Here is an 18,123-nt window from a genome sequence, read left to right as displayed (position 1 = left end):
AACACGATTACCAGTGACCGTGCTAGTTAGGTTTACGTGAAATAATTCCATTACAATAATTTCCCTGCAGTGTGCCTGCGTTGTTCTTCATATGGTTCCCCAAACCTACTATGATAGTGTCAGAGACAGGGGTTCAGTTCGGGAGGCTGTACTAGTGTTTGAAGCAGTCAGTGTTTGGATTCATTTAACACAGTTTAAGGTAACGTTAAGTACAGGATGCCGAGGCCGGTGGTCATCTCTCTTGCAATATTAACACTGTCTGCTGAATTTTGGGGCAGTATCCCACAAGATTATGGTTGTGTTATTTCCAAATATGTCCACCATTACACAATGGCCAACCCAAACCCACAAGGATCATTAAGTAGGTTATTAAAATCTTTCCAAGCAACCAGCTGTAGCAAGCACTACACTCACTACAATCCTCAATATCACAAGACACTGACTCTCTAGTAGAAGCAATGAAATCGGCCTCTCATGTGAAGCTGGCTGAGACACCGTAGCCACCACCAAAAACATGAAGCCCAAATTCACAGCACATCGATGCACACTGAAGCCCAATGCAAACCAGAGAGACATTCGTCAACTCAAAAAACAATGACTAAAAACACTGTTGATGGAAAGTCTTGCAACACAAAAATACAAGATACAAAAGCTGCAGAGAGTACCACACGAATACTCGTTCTAGCTTGTACTTCAACATTACCGTAGCCAACAATGTTGGCATGGGTCTCTTCAAGGCAGTGGAAAAGTGCATTAGCTCTCTTCTTACCCAATACAACATTTACTACAGAAAGCCACATACATAAGCTAATACTTCCTTTACTAGATCATAAGCCTCTCACACAAACCAGTCAACAACACCATATCACCTTGGCACATCACAACCGGACACAATGTCTAAACAGTCTATAGCTGATCTCATAAACATCATCAACTCATTAAAAGCTTCCACTACAAGGAGGACATCAAGCCGCCCTTCTTCATCAACATCCACTTCAGCAGAAGACCCCCATCCTCCTCAGGAAGCTTCCCAGCTACAAAAATAGCACTTTTTCAGCTGAGTGTCAATGGCAAAATCGAGCCTTCCCTTCCCACCACCATTCTCCTCTCATCTGTCCATGCATTGTTCAATCCCACATTGATGTGGGTAAGGCATGCCTTAACTACTCACCCAAACAGATTTGGGTGAGTAGAAAAGATACATAAGTTTAGCTAGTACTATTTTGACAATTTACCTCTAGGAATATAATGTAGTGAAAAAAGAAAGTAACAAATTCTTTCTGCGTCTGCTGTCTACCTATTATGTTGTGTTTGTGTGTATATTCCTTCGTAGGAAAAGAATCCTTGGATTTATGAAGCAGACATCCCCCGTATGAAAATACCATGGTACGGTAGGATGAGGGCTATCACTTATATGGCTTTAAAAACTTTTTCCCTGTGTTATAAGCTGTATTGCAGTAGTGTTTAAGAGGTCCTGACGAAAGCCGAGTAGGTCCAACTTTTCCTACATAAGCTGAAACATGTTGACCATATTTCATCCTTAATAGACAGTTATAATTTCAAACTGCCTTACACTAAGTTTTAATATTGACACCATGACTTTTCCCTAATACAAATTTCCCTTATGTTATGGTAGTCAATTTTATATCTCACCTTTTTCCACATTATCATTAAATTTTCTTTCACTGCAATTAACAACCCACACCATTACATCTATGGTTATTTTGGTATGATTCATCACTGCTGGTCCCTTTGGGTTTGGAGAATCACACTATACCAATAGGTGTGTCACTCCACAACCGGATCACGTTTGATTTTATCCCAGATGATGATGCTCTGCCATATGGGTGGGCTGATGGGATTCATTTTCTTTTGTGTTGTACACACTTTATAGGTAGACACAGACACTCTTCCTTTTTTGCACATACTAGCCACAGAGACCAGTGACAGTCTTGTTTTGTATAGTCATATCGTGAGCAGGGGGTTTAGTCTGTCTTATTGGTCTTTAAATATTTGTTCCCCTTAGACCCTACACCAATTTTGTTTTACATGCCTTAACAGCTTACATTATATCATCCTGGCCACGTTATAGAGCAATTTATCAAGCAGGAATCTGCATGATCGTGGGTCAAAAGGAATTCAGGTACATCTCCCTAACCTGTGGACGAGACACTGGCTACCCCTTTTAGCTAGCATAGAGTAGAAAGTGTACTGTGTTATACTTGTGGTGATGCACTCAAAGAAAGCAGTCCGGCTTATCTGTATCAAATCACTCTCAAAACACCAGCAGACCCAAAGAGGTTTAGAGATCCAGAAATGAACAAAACATCCTTTTCAGTCTATGCTATAGATGATAAAAGAAGCCCGCACGGGCCATAGGTCTCTTCTTCCCATGCACAATGTAGGAAGGAATTCAAGACCGACAGCTTCCTTCAGATCTATGTAAATTAACTTAACACATCCCGATTCCTAAGTACCTATTATATGAATATCATTCATATGAAGAAGACAACCCATTGATTCCTTAATTCGGTTGACAAACATGTATTGCAAACATTGCACTATGACTGGCATTTCTAAAGTCAGGCTGCAAATAACATATATCTCAGATGCTAGCACCGCTTAAAAGAGAGCTTCTCTTATCTCCCCTTACTCCCAGGAACATATCCTGGAACAAGGAAACTAGGAGCCACCTTCAGGGCTGGATTTACCACTAAGCAAAATAAGCACGTGTTTAGGGCATCAAGAGTAGGGGGGCACACCAGGCATTTTCTATTGCCGGATTTACCATGGACTATATGGTGAAAAAATGCAAATGGTACAGCTGAACCTCTAAATAAAGTGGAAGTATAGAAAAATAAACATTATTCTCCATCTTACTGTAAGATTTGTTTCATTTTAAAAATTTTGTATTTTACTGTTTATTATTGTTTATATTTTGAATTAGGTATATATAGGTGTCTATATATAGGCAGCAGCAAAAGATTTTAAGTGCTTAGGGCCTCTAAAGGTCTTAATCCGGCCCCCATGGACAACATACATGTATTATACTACACAAAGCGTACTACGTTTCTGCTACCCCCTTTCTATGCAGTTGACTACGTCCCTGCTATGTAAAAATGATGTGAACTGTATTGTCCTCTTTCTATGTTCAGAGCTCTGTTGCTCCTTTAGACTTAGTCCACATATGAAAAAAGACACATCAAAATGAGAATAAAATAGCTCTACTTTAACATAACCCAATTCCATTACACATATAAATAACAGTAAGTGATAAGAAGAGCACTGTTTAGTCTGGGTTGGTCAATCTTTTTGGATAGTGTTTTTCTGTTGATTATCAATTCTTTCTGGAAAGATAAAAAGAACCATAGTCTGCTTTCAGAAGTGGGGACTTCAGCATTGCTCAACAAACTTTTCTGCTATACAAAAGTGCTTGCTGGGCTGAAAAGTTACTGCCAGCTGGACTGGAAAGCAAAATCAGGCTGGACTGGAAAGCAAAATCAGCCTGGCAAACATTCTCCAACCACCCCTGCACTTGAGGAGGTGGCTACTAGAATGGAGGGAAGAGAGCCTTCATGGTTGCTCATGGCAGCCAGTCCAGCTCTGAAAGTGCCTCCGTCCAGCCTGCAGCCCACCAGGAAAATGCCAGAGTGACAGCATGGCCAGTTGGACAATTAGATGTTAGATCAAGAACAAAGAGTACAATTCTCTCAAATGGTATAAAGAGACCTGTGAACTTACCCTGCAGACAGACATCTGATTTGTGGTCAATGTTCCAGTCTTATCAGAGCAGATGACTGAAGTACAGCCCAGCGTTTCCACAGAGGGGAGACTTCTCACAATGGCATTTTTCTTGGCCATGCGTCTGGTGCCTAGGGCCAAACACGTGGTTATGACAGCGGGCAGACCCTCCGGAATGGCCGCCACTGCCAGAGCCACAGCAATTTTGAAATAGTAAATTGCCCCTCTGAACCAAGATCCACCATGGACAGGATCGTTGAAGTGTCCGATGTTGATGACCCAGACAGCCACGCAGATGAGGGAGATGACCTTCGAGAGCTGTTGGCTAAACTCGTCCAGCTTCTGCTGCAAAGGGGTCTTCTCGGGTTCAGTTGCGGCCATCTGATTCCTGATCTTCCCAATCTCTGTGAACACTCCTGTGGCAATCACGACCCCAGCGGCCTTACCAGCGGCAATGTTGGTACCCTGAAAGAAGAGCACATTATTAAATTTAGTATAAGGCAAGAAGATAACTACATTTCCAACTTCAGTGATTTAAATGTAATCAACGAGTGATTGAAAGGGATCGGTATATCGAAATCTATCTTTTACCTTCAGTTTCCCCCAACCCATCATCCTCAAGCACACAACCAATGGCTTGCATATCATGACCTTCTTGGCACCCTTGTTGTTTATTGCTTAGTGAGGAATATACTTTCGTCTGCCAAGGTACTGCCATCACTGCATATACAATTTCACTTCACCTTTACATTCCTTTGGTCCCAAACATGAGGTTTACATACAGACCACCATTAGAACTGCTGGGATATAACAGAAATGTAAGTCTTGGTTTCCCAAAAAGTAATGCACCAAAGGAAGAGCTGCAAAATAGAACTTAAACATCTGTAATGTATGGTCAAGATGACAAAATATGATAAAGTTATAAAAGTTCAAAACCCAACAAAAGATCTCTTTCAAAATAGAAAACTAATCACAATCTATTATCAAAAAAGAAGTGTTTTGACAAAATGATTATGAAATCAAAACTTCAACAATTCAATTGTTTTGTTATTAATGCAACATTTTGAAAGCTTTGCACTGGGGCTGTTAATGGTTATTCGCCTGTTAGAGGAGTGCAGTGATTGGGCAGTCAACCTGATGCCTCAAAGGTCTGGGTAACAAAGCACAAAAGCAAAGTTCGACCCATGTTTACTCTATGGTGATAATATTGAATATTGTGCCATTTCCATTGCCTGGAAAATCAGCTGGGTATTTTTAATTGTTAGTCATTTTTATTAAGTTTTCAAAACGAAATCTTCTTACAACATTTGCTTGGGTGAAAGACCACCACAGCTGGCATTTACTAGCTGCCTTCTGTGTGGAGTAACTTTAAGCTCAGAACCTCTTTGTAGCCTGATTTTAAACAGCAGAAAGATAGAGAAATGAGGTGGCAACTAATGGTCTCCTCGGGACAAAGAAAAGTACTGCATTTAGAACACAAAAATGCCAGGGAACAGTGGAGGATGGATGACTCCAAGAATGTCATGTAATTAAATAACTTAACAAGTCCTTATGGAAAGGAAGATTCATGTTGGAGTCCTTAAGGAGAGGTATCACTACCACAAAAATAGGTTTATTTGAACCATTTAGGATTGCCCCATCTCCAGAAGAAAAATGTCTAAAAACACTCCTAACCACAATTTCTACCAAAAGAAACCTCGAGATACGAATCAAGCGTACAGTGGGTGGAAGGACGGAGAAAAGGATAGGCAGTGGTGTCTGATGACAGCCGGACGCAAGACAGATCAGATTATCGAAAGGATACATTCACATACAATTAATCTAAAGAGGACCTAAGTAAGGATTCAGTGGGTCTCCTGAAAACAGGACACAGGTGGAATAAGATTTTGCCATGCATGGGCCAAGAGGAGCATATTTGGCACTTGGATATGAAACTATCTATGATGTGAGGTACATGAATTGAGAGCTCAGGTACAACATCAGACAGCATTTTATTTAAGATTGGATAGTGAAAGGATGGTATAGATCCCAATCACAGGCGGTGGAGGTAAAAACAGTGCATTCATTCAACATGCAGGGCAAAGGAGGAGACCAAGTAGAAAAGGGAAGGCATTAACAGTGGGCAGACTGAATTGTCACTGTAGACCTTATAGGGAACCTATCCTTAGGTATCAATCTTGGCAAATGGCAGAACAAATGGACACTGAAAACTACTTTTCCAAATTTGAGGCTGATGAGACGGTGGGGACAACTTCAATAAAACAAACATCACAATCCAATCATGTTGTCTCATCACTCGTCTGCAAAATACAACAGCCCTACCAGTACTGTTGCCAATCATCTTCATTTGCCTGGCTTAAATAAATAAAGAGTGTGCGATTCATAAGTATTTGTGCACACCTAAGTGGATCCCAAGAGAACAAAAAAGTAATTTGACATGGTCAATTGTACCTCCTGGATTGCAGAATCAGAATTTGTGAAATTTTAGACTCATGCATTGTCCTCATTGTAAACGTAGGGGTTGGGGCTGGATAGGAGACATTCTGTGGTTGGTATCACTGAAAACACAATGCTCATCTCTAAACGTATATAATTGTAGGTATTCATATTTTCCAAGGTATTGTCCTGCCATGGAAAGGCATAAACATGTAATCCCATGAAAGGCAGGAATTTCTTTCCAGGGTTAGAAATAGAAGTGATAACCCCCATATCTCTGTATTGGAAGGTGTTTGTTGGCAGTATTTTCCCTCTGGAGAAAAAATAAAAGTTGCATGGATAAGTGCTGTTTTCAGGATTATTTACTACAGCAAATATTTCGCCCAGTGAAAAATTCACATTAGTAGTTTTAGTGAAGCAGACTTAACTTGAGGTCTGAAGATAAAATGACCTTGCACGAAAAGGTTTCTAGTTAAACCTTTTATTTTTGGACAGCCAACCTGGTCCATCGATAGTGTAAACCAAGTTTCACGACATCCAAGTTACTTCCTCAGGGCAAATACGTAAACTTAACAAATTGAACAAACTTATTAATTTAATCATAAGGTCAGAACAAACCAAATACATAAAGGAAAATATATAGTAAATTCAAAGAAACAAACAAAATAATACCAACATTAGAATGATGTTAAAACATGTATAATAAAGGCTCCCCACTAAAAAGGTACGCAGGACTTGGGAACCTTTTCTAGTGGTGATCGTTTGACTGTGGATTAGCACACTTTCTACATTGAGATGTGGGTTGTATCTTTTTTGGTACGTTTAGTTCTATTTCTAGTACAGTCTTATGTTGATAAAAATCGTGATTATAACTGTTTTAGGATGTATATACAGTTATTTTATTGATATTATTTTGTTTGTTTCTTTGAATTTACTGCCTATTTTCCTTTATGAGTTTGGTTTTCCTCATTGTCTGTTCTGACCTTATGATTAAATGAACAACTTTGTTCACTTTGTTTAGTTTACGTATTTGCCCTGAGGAAGCGACTTTGTTGTCTTGAAACACTTTAGGTATTGGCCCTCAGGAAGCGATTTTGATGTCGTGAAACACTATTGGCGGGCCAGGTTATCGTCCAAAAATAAGAAGAAAAGATTTGAAAAGAAAACTTTTTGTGTAAGATCACTGTCTTCAGACCCCAAATTAAGTCTGATTTTGTACTGTGATTTGCAGCGGCAAAGTGGAAGTCCCCGCTCCCTATGAGTTTGTTTTGTCTAATCACAGGAGCCTCCTTATTCCCCTTTTAGTGAGTAGTGGATTTAGTGAAGCTGGGGTACTCATGTGAGTCTAAAACTGTCATAAATACTCTTTGTTGAACCCCCTAAATCTACCCCAAATGTACAGCGATCTTAATTTAGCAGAGTTCTGCCTTCCAGCAGCCTGTTTTAGTGAATCGGGCATTACATTCCAAAGTTGTACCTTCTCATCTTGGAGTAGTTGATCCAGCCCTGGTATTTTCATCGCATGCTCAGACTTGCAGTTAATATCAGGACTGGCTGAGCTACTCACAGCTGACATGAGACAACTTGAGCTCTGTGGTGACGACAGCCTTATAAAGTGATATGACTTTTACGAAACAAAATTCACGGCCTCTTTTAATAAAAGACAAATGCGCAAGAAGAATTCAGCTAAGAAAAAACCTAGAGCAAACTGTTAACTAGGGGGTCCATTTTACAATGCAGTTTTCACGAGGTTGTTTGACTCACGGCTGGAAATTTAGGATTAAGTTACAAGTAAGTCGGATGTAGGGTACAACTAACCGCATAGTAATATTTGTAAATGGAGCTCAGTGTTTGCAGAAAGGTTAAAGCAAACGAAACCGGAAATAAAACAGAACTAAGAAATGCATGTTTGTTGTAAAAATACATTTCTGGCTGTAACACCCATTTAGGAGCTGTGCAGCAAACTTCAGAAAGCCCTGCCAGAAAATGGTTTCAGGCAATATTGATGTTAATTTGCTATAATTTCAACTATCATGGGAAACACAAACTCCATACTTTTTCCCAGACTACAGAAACTATACCTGGTAAGAAAACGGGTTCTTTCTCTCGATAACTGCTTTTTTTCCTCTACTAGAACTTTAGCCATATCCTTAAATCCCAAACTGCCCCCGCTAATGTACCTTATAATTTCACAAATTAGCACCGTCAGCCACTGAGAGGTCTCACTGCTGTAGTAGAGGGGCAGGAAGCAGCTTATGGAAATTCAGAACACTGCACGATAGATGTTTTAAGCTCGAGGCCACGCTGTGACTATGCAGTCAAATGGAAGGCCTAGATTCATCACTTACAAAACGGGGAACCGCAGCTCCACGGTGGGACATGCACAAGCTCCGAAAGACGCCCCCCTGAGCCCCCCCTGACTCCAGGCATGTTTGTTTTCACTGAGTTGCAGGCCAGACGTTGAAAAAAACTTGCTCTCGTTAAAATGTGTCCCTAATAATAAGCATTACATAGATCAGAAGTTATTCAGAAAGTAAACACAGGCTCAATTATGTCATTCAGTTTTCGCTGCCCAGAAGGGGCTCCCAATTTCATGACTGTTAAAGCCTGGAGCGAACATGGAAACGAGAGCCCAGTGGCACTGGTGGCCAGGGACCAAATTAGTTAACTTAAAAAAAAATGTGCTTTATAAAAAAAGTCTTTCCAAGTGGGTGGTCAGAATATATACGAAAATACAGGGATTAGTAGGACTTCAGGGCTGTCGCCCTCAAATTAGGACAAAACCCTTAGTTAGCTAACACTTTCTGCTGAGTGTGTGAATTCTTGTTGAATGCACGTCCTGCAGTGATGCGGAAAAGCCAAAGGTCAGGGCGCATAATTGAGGAAAGGCCATTACCTCCTGGTCCATCTTCCCCGATCCAGTCTTTATATGTGAGATCCCATCTCCTAGCAAATATTATTCCCTAGCCAAATCAAAATACTTCCCCCAAACATGGCCGAACGGTCGACCTCGAAGCTGGGGAACGGGGTTCGAGTCTCTGCATCAACGCTCAACATCCTGTGATTGTGGGCAAATCACTTAATCTCCTCGTGCCTAACAAAGAAAATGAATGTATCCATCTGTAACAAAAATAGTGCTCATGTAAAGTGCTCTGATACCGGATATCTGCGGGTCTAGTTTGTGCTATGTAAAACTCCAGGGGGAAAAAAACAAACATATAATCAACACCCAAGGGAAGGGAGGGTGGCAAATTTTGGACTGGAACAGAGAAGAGTAGGACTTGAAGTAATGAAGATTACCGGTAAGTAACTGGAGCACTGACAGCTATTAATGCCCAACAGGGTGTGGTAGTGGGGTTATTAGCAACTGTCACCCTAACTTCACTCAACCAAGGCAGAACACATCTAATGCCTCTCCGTCTAATGCTCCTGCTTGTCGCACTCCTTTAACTAAGAGTGTGGACATACAACACTAGTTCCAGACTTCCAGCCACTCTGCCTGGCAGCTGAAACACAGTAGGCACGTATAGTTTGCCTGTTTTTCAGCCTGTTTTTTTAACCCTTTGATGTTTCTTCACCTCCGTCTGCACCTATTCTGCTCGCCATGTTAATATTGTCGTGGCCCTCTCCATCAGAAGGTAATTCCATTTATTTACCTCTCTACCCGTAGAAAATCCACTTGTGGTCTCTCCTAACATTTCCTCAACAAGTATTTCTTGGCCTCTTGTCTTAGTTATGCCCCTTTCTATTGAAAACTGACCTCTACTTTATTTACCCTACACAGTGATTAAATGGTTGCATCATATCTGCCCCCTCGCCATCCTTCTAGACTATGCAGCTACAAGATCTTGCATTTGCCATCATGTGATAAAAAGGTGCTGACTGTGGTCTGTCACTCAATATGTGGGTTCAGGGTGTGGTGCAGTTCCAGATGAGTTCTCAGAGTGACGTAAACTATGCATTCCCATACCAGCAACCACATGCAATGAACAGCCTGGACATGCAGTAACCTCAGACTCCTTTGGGAGGTGATACATGATAGAGGACTGGCTAACGACGAATGTCAATACTTCCAGTAAGTTCACTAGTATATCCACGGGCGAGTGTTCCACCACAGTGGTATTTCCATGGATCAGCAGTCCCAATCCTTAAATCATTGTTCACACTGAGTGAGACCTAGACGGAATCTAGTAGGTCTTGCAGTTAAATCTACTCCACCGTATCTGTTTTCCACCATTATCACCGGCACTTTGTCTGAGCAGGAGACACCTATGTGGAAACCTTTCCCTTGGACAGTAGATCTTTGCCGGAGGCAAAATGCGATTCCAATGCATTAACCCCAAACGTTTTGCCATTTGGAATGCACAAAAGCGCATCGTTCAAAGTTCCATGTTGCACTCATACATGCCCTTGGGGCATGTGTGTGTGTAACATGTGGTAGCATAGCAATTTGAGGGGTGCATCAGCGTGTCCCTTTGGCACCCTTGCACTCTTGAAATTGCATGCGCAATTTGCGAGTACCTATTTGGTACTCGCAAATTGTGCATGCAATTCCCATTCATTCCTATGGGCCTCTAGGCCCATAGGTGTGAATGGGAAGCAATTCCTTAATTGTGATTCGCAATTAAGGAATGTGTAGGAATCACTATTTTTTGCGACTCCTACATGCATAAGCAATTACGATTTCTTAAAAATTGCAATTTAGGAATCGCAATTACAAAGTTTGATGCATGTGGCCCTTAGCTTGTTAGGGGTTGGGTCCTCTATATGATAGAGTGGAAGGGATACGGTCCAGAGGATAGAACTTGGGAGCCTGCCCTAAACCTCCATTGTCCTCTCTTGCTAAGATGCTTTCATAATCGGTTCCCTTCTAAACCAGGCAGACCACTGAGACGACAGTCTTTCCGGGGGGTGGGGGGAGGGGGAGAGTCATGGTGGTGTCAGGTGGGAAGGTCATGCACGTAAGGGGAACACATAATCTGACTCTTCCTCCCTTACATTAATGCAGAATGACTGGAAGACATGTGCACATGTTAAAGTACATGTTCCAGCAGTCCTGGGGGCTGTCACAAGAAGAGCTTCCCATGATCAGCAGTTAATGGAGCGCAGGATGTAAGCCCCTTCGACCCGGTGCTTGACAATTGAACTTTTGAATCCTCCTTCTGTGTATGGAAGACTCCCCTTAGACGTCTTGCCATTGCCTGGGATTTGATCTCATTGCGTGACCATCCGGAACGTGTGTTCAGCGCTGTTCCTTAACCGCGTCTCTCCTGCCGCGGCCTTCTTTCCGACCCCAGCGTTGTGAGCCGCGTCTTTCAGTACTTGTGGGGGCTGTTTCATTCAGCTTGCTCTGGCTTCTCAGCCAGCTCCTCTTGTACTGCCTTCAGGGGACGATAGGAACAGTACGGGGACAACGTGTTCTTGTATCGCTGGTCACCACATCACGGCAACCTGCATCTTTGATGATCCCCTGTGAAAGAACAGGGAGCCATTGACATTTGTACTCAGTTAGTGCTTTTAATTTACCTTTATTTTTGACTTTTTGCTGGGGTGTGTTACACTTTACTTTCGCAGCGGACTCTCCTGGAGTAGAGTGATGGTCATTAGTCCTTTGTTGAGGGATTCCAGTATTGTACTGCCTCACCCGTTCTTGGAGAAGACGTCTTCACATGTTTTGCTGATTAGCCCCTTTTCTGTGTGTCATCCCCTAGAGGAATGCAAGTTCACTAGAACAGAGGGGTGTGAGTTATAAGAATGAGCTTGTGTGGATGTATATGTTCCTTATCTTTCTCTCCCTTCTTGCACAAAAGGCTTTTCCATTGAGGCCATTGTTCCCTAAGGCGCCCTGGTGATCTACGTTGTCCCAGAGGTTTTCTGGACCCGAGCTATTCCGCTCTTCACAGTCTTAGTTGTTTTCTCTCATTCCCTTTTTCCTGGTGCGCTCCAATGCAAAGCGGTGACCATTCAACACCCCTTGTGTGGCAGGGTTTAAGGGAATTGAAGAACTTACAGTCTTCCATCATCCCCGCTGGACGACTCAGCAGGTCAGTGGCGTTTCAATTCTGACACACTTGACACTATCCCAACTGATGACCAGCTGCTGCGGAGCCACCAACGGCTGAACGCAGGCCCAGTGTGGCACAAAGCAGAAAACCAGAGGAAATGTGAAGGAGGCCAATGAGGTCTCAGAAAAAATCCTGCTTACTGTAAGTTATTCCCGGCACTGCTTTGGGGTGAAAGGTGATATCAGGTGGCTGCCCCCTGCTGGACTACATTTCTCTGGCTGAGGCAGAGGACCTCCACTGAACAGCCCAAGCGACTGGGGAGAGACTACTACAAGGGTAAGCAGCATGGCGGGCCTGGTGTGTAAACCAGGGGGCTGCTTGCAGATCCCCAGAGGAAGGTGGTGAGCACCTACTAGTTCAAGTTGTGTCATCTGACCCTCCTGAGCCACAGCCTCTACCATTCACTCGGATATTACAGTGGCACACAGCGAGGTGAGACCGAAGGGCCCAAAGACAGGTGCGGAGACTTCAACACACTGTCTTAGCCCAGCACAAGCAATGGGGACAAACGCAGAAAAACAGACACTACAGACCCTCACGGTGCAGTTTGAGATGCTCCTGGAGGGGAGTAAGAATGTGAAAACGACAATGGAGTTCAAACTAGATGCTTTGATAATGGAGATGGGGCCTTTGTACGTGGACCATAAAAAGCTTATAGACTGTGTAGACACTACGAAATCCATCCTGGCAACTATACAAAGAACTGTAACTGACAAGCAAAGCCAGTAACAAGAACAGAGGAAAGCTGTGGACACCCTGGAAGTGAAAGCAGACATTGCAGAAGGCCGCTCCTAGCGCAATAATGTGTGCATCACGGGCCTACCAGAGGGAGCAGAAGGCCCTGTACCTTGTAGACTGGAGGAAAGATATCACATGTTTCCTCCATTAAACAAGCACACAGAATACCTGCCAGAAAACCCCCAACTGCCCCCCCCAAGACCAGTGGTGGCAAAGCTGTTCAATTACCGGGACATTTTGCAGGCTTCAAGAAGCAGAGGTCTGTGGCAGATGGACAAAGAGACTGTACATATATTCCCGGATGACATTAAGTAGGTTCAAAGACACTATGAGTCCTTCCTGGCTGTCAATGATAGATCTGGCAACTTGGCATCAAATACTCACTTATGCTCCTAGCTAAACTCCAGGTGTTGGACTATGAAAATACTCATTTTCACATCGCCCTCAGAGACATGTGACTAGCTGGAGAGTGTGAAAGGGGTAACAATGGACAACCAACCAGTAATACACTTTGGCTGGGAGCGGCAGAAGGTACAGCGCAGAGCATGCAGGGCCATAAGGGGCAAACCCTCCCAAGCACAGGCAACCAAGAAACAAGCCATGATGGTGGAGTTGCTCAAACAGCAAGGTCACATCAACGCAGCTCCATCCCAAAACCCCAGGGACTCCCCGCTGTGATTCATCAATGCACAGGTAGACGATGCGGAGGTGGAGCTAAGAATCAGACCAGACATCACCCGCTGACCTTAGACAGGATCATCTGATTTGAAAACTGTCATATCCTTTACATATTGAACATGATTTGGTTGGCCAGTGGCATGTGGGGGCAGGAAAAACGGGGAGGTCCACAAACTATAGCCCATCAACGGAGGGGAGACATGGAGTATACCGAATGTAATGGGACACAGAGGAGGGACCTCAGCTGCAAGTTGGCAGGGCTGGGTCTACCCTTCATGACCGGAATAGATCGACTGGACGCCTCTTATGGGTAGGAGACAATTTGGTTGGCTCATTGTTATGGGCTGAAACTGGGGAGGGGAGTTGGATGTTACACAGTTGTTTACGATCATGGGCATATGTTGCAGGCTACATCATGTGTAGATGAAACCACTCTGGCGCGACAGCTCCATGCCAAGCCATCGCTGGAAAAAAGCCCAGCCTCATACTATGGTGAACACTCAGGGGAGGGAACCACATAGGTACACTATTTTGACCCGGAATGTGCGTGGTATGGCCACACCTGCAAAATGGCATAATATCCATACCTACTTAAAGCACAATGGGATGCACATGGCATACATACAAGAGTCACATTTGGCCTTCCTAGAACTCCAGAAACTGTCCAAAATGTGGATGGGGCTAGTAAGTAGGCATGACCTACTCTGTATATGTCTGGGGAGTCTTAATATGCTTCTTGCCTTCGGTCCCCCTAGTTATTCATTGCACATTCACTGATAAAGAAGAACGCTCTTGTTGGTCAAGGGGAAACTAGATGGAGGCCCATTGGCGCTGGTAGTGGTATACGCTCCTAACAGCAACCTACAGCAGTTTCTGGATGCCCCTACCCTCAGACTGGTATGAGACTTAATGGCTCCGTGTATATGGGGTGGGGATTTTAACTGTGTACCTGATGTTCAGTGGAACAGGCTAACACCCAAGAGTTGAGAGTGAATCGTCTAGAGACGTCACGCTTCTTCAGCACAAGGATCACAGACAGGCAACTCCATGATGTGTAGAGAACACTGCTCTCTGATAGTGTGGAATACTCTTACTATTATCCTGTACACCATCTTCACATGGGAATCGATATATTGGTATGCAACGAGGCAATGTCAGCCAATTTTCAGGACGCTGAGTACCTGAGCCGGAACCTATCAAACCACAGCACTCTCAAAGTGGTGGTGGGTTGGAGCAGGCGCTGCACACGCATACCCACATAGAGACTAAATACCCATGCCTGGTTAGATACCCCATATAGGGAAACTATTGGGGACACATAAATCTATACTTTACTGGGAGTCACGGTAAGGCACCTGAGAGGGGCGTCGAGTGAGATACCTTTAAGGTGGTAATTCGAGGGCTATGCATCAAGACATCGTCTGGCATAAAACATGCATTGGAACATTGAATCAGGGCAGAGGAGGTAAGGCAAGGTGGTGGAGTCGAAAGATAGAATGAACTTTCCAACCTGCGGCGCAAGCGCACTACATTGATGAACCGGCTGTGGTAAATAGACTACAAGAAATATGTTGCCCGACAGCTGGCAGAAGGAGATAAAGGGGGTTGACTTCTCCCAAAGTTTCTCTGATGGGACACCTTGAGAGCACTCGTAGAAACTATCAGTTTGCAAGCTGGTGACATAACTTCCTCACAGGGAACTATTAATATAGTATTTGAGGCATTTTACGCAGCACTCTACATGGCTTCAGATGCAGCGGAAAGAATGGCCTAGACCCTTTGCAGAGAGCTACCCTTCAAGACCCGCTCCTTATAGCGGAGGTAGCACAGCAATAGATCAGTCGGCATGCCATAAGATCCTGTGGACTGATGGACTCCCTGCATAGTTCTACGCAATCTACAAAATGAAATTAGCTCAAAAAATCCTCTCATTGTTTAAGGAAGCTAAATGCACTGGACTCCTACCCCTCATAATGAGGCAAGCGTTGATAACTGTTTTACCCAAACTAGATTGCGATCCCTTGGACATGAGATACTACCCGCCTCTCTCATTGCTCAATACTGACTGCAAGATATAGGGAAAGGTGACGATCCAAGTGATTAGTACACTGGTGCACCCGGATCAAAATTTGTTTATCTCAGGGAGGAATATACTCACCATTGTTAAATGCCTGCTCCCCAAGTTAAGTCATTAGGAGCAAGCAAAAAGCATCCACACTAATGCGTTCAGTTGTTGGATGAAACTCACAATGGGTCTCTGCATTGATTTTTAATGGCTAAATCAGAAATACATAGGGTCACAGACAACTCACCTCCTGCTAGTGATATCTATGAAAACATACTTGCCATTTAACAAATAGGGATCTCTCAATAGAAAATCGTATGCTGGAGCTGCGCAGATATCCCTGCCTAACCCTGCCTATGATAGGTTGGTTAATTGAAAAGCCAGGTCCGCACCTTCTTGCGAAATTCAAGAATGTAAATGTAAATGTAGTTGAGCTTATATAGCGCACAGCTACCCGCAGTGGGTTTCCCGGCGCTTGCTTAGGGAACCCTTCCTGGTATTCCCCTGTGAGATAGCAGGGTATCCACAAGGTGAAAGCCAGGCATCCCGCCGCGAGGGGCCGTTGTGGAGATTAAGCAAGCTATTGCCCAGAGTCGCAGAGTGTGAACCCGTGAGTCGAGGAGGCACCGGGGCGAGAATTATCGAGTACGTGGAATTTTTAGCCCAAGACCCGCCGAGGCGGGGAATTGAACCCTGGTCCAGGACCGATCTCAGCTTCCGGGTCTGCTGCCTCTAACCCGAGCCACACTTCTCCACGAAGGGAAGAGGAAGCTCTGGGGTGTAGTGGGGGGTCATTCCATGCGTTAGGAGTGATGCAAAAGAATGCCTGTCCTACTGATCTGGTTCTGTGTATGGTTGGGATGTGTGCGAGTAGGAATCCTGTGAAGCGGAGGTGTCTAGGTGATTGGTGGAAGGGATGCTACTGTTAAGGGAGGGGGGCTGAGCTGTGAAGTGCCTTGAAGTTGTGTGTGAGGAGTTTCAATTGTGCGCGTTTGCGAATCGGGAGCCAGTGAAGTTCCCTGAGGTGTGGTGTGATGCGAGTTCTGATGTGATGTTATGTGAAATGTTAATGTTCCTCAAAGTTTATTCTGTCACTTAAAGTCACAGTTGAATTGTTCACTCTTGTTTAGAAGTCAGCATTATGGTAGTAAAAAGGACCACCTAGGAACATAACCAAAAAGGTAAAGGTATTCCAGCCAACTCCACAAGTAGGCTGTTCTCTAGATTAACTGTCCCAGAGCAGGTCACATGTTAGCTAACAATTGACTCAATAGATGACGATTGCTGAATGAGTGAATGGGAATTTAAGTATGAAAAGCGTGGATTGGTCAGACTGTTGTATCTTATTGAGGACAGCAAAGCGGTACACACGATGGGTATTAATCCTTGAGATGTTTAATTCACTACAGAAACCTCATGGCCAGCCGGGACCAGAGTCTTCCTTACCACAGAACTACCTGAACAATCTACGACAACCCACCCAATACACTACTTTACAAATAAATTCTGCATTACATTATTTCACCGTAATTGTAAGATGCGAGACATATGGAGAATGAACACAGAAGTGTTGCCTGGCAGATCATTTTGATCCCCATCTCGATCAGTACTCTGTTTAAATTAAGAAATGTGTGAATCTTTCAAACTCAGATGAAATAACCTTTACTCAAATGAATAGGTGTCAACTGTCTGCTTGAGTCTGGCACATGGAGCACTCCAAGCTGGGAAAGAACAGCCACCATGGCCAACCTCTGTGGCATCCACTGCCACCATAAACTGCAAGGACAAGCAACTTCCTGATGTGTCAAAGTGTCATCAATGAGTCGCCAGGAGAATTGTCTCCAGGGGTGGAACCAATGTCTATAGGTAATGATCAGATGCATTTATTGGCATTTACATTTCAGGCAACCCCTGGTTACTGAAACCCTTGCGCTGTGTCTGACCAGAGTTTGACACAGTGGATATACAGAAGGCCAAGAATACCATCTCTCCCTACCATACTGCAGTTCCAGTCTGTCTTGAAGGGAGCTGCCATGGTGCTGTGGGATGCTCTGCTCTCTTTGATGCAGTCTCATATCCAGGATTGCTGCTGTATGAAGACAATGAAAGGATGAGCGTTTGGAACGCCCTTGATTGGCTGAGGGGCCTCGAATAAACAGCATCCTCGGAGCCAGATGAGGGCAGGGTGGAAACTCACATGACCCAACTCCTGAGCATATCATTAAGCACTCCTAAACTCTGCCAGAAGTCACAACAGCAATTTGTAGGATGATTCTTGCTCAAACAGAGTTCGTAACGAGAGTCTAAAACTGTGTTGGTAGTAATTAAGTAGAAATCCAAAGTACTCCCTCTAATGGTCCTTCTCCTTCGAAGATGTTAACTCTAACAGTGTAGAATTGA

At 43.7% G+C, this 18,123-nt stretch overlaps 1 protein-coding gene across 2 annotated transcripts in view; it reads right to left on the bottom strand.

Annotated features, from left to right (window-relative positions):
- The window catches only part of ATP2A3 (ATPase sarcoplasmic/endoplasmic reticulum Ca2+ transporting 3), a 471,091-nt gene that overhangs the window by 190,960 nt on the left and 262,008 nt on the right, over positions 1-18,123 (bottom strand). For both annotated transcript variants that reach the window (XM_078679687.1, XM_078679686.1), the window contains exon 8: positions 3,742-4,206. In XM_078679687.1, coding sequence (XP_078535813.1) covers positions 3,742-4,206 — 465 coding nt within the window. The remainder of the gene's footprint in view (positions 1-3,741; positions 4,207-18,123) is intronic.

Source organism: Lissotriton helveticus, chromosome 3_1 (assembly GCF_964261635.1).
Source record: "Lissotriton helveticus chromosome 3_1, aLisHel1.1, whole genome shotgun sequence".
In the NCBI taxonomy this organism is placed as follows: domain Eukaryota; kingdom Metazoa; phylum Chordata; class Amphibia; order Caudata; family Salamandridae; genus Lissotriton; species Lissotriton helveticus.
The sequence above is the reverse complement of the archived record's forward strand: the minus strand, read 5'-3'. Positions and strand labels throughout refer to the sequence as shown.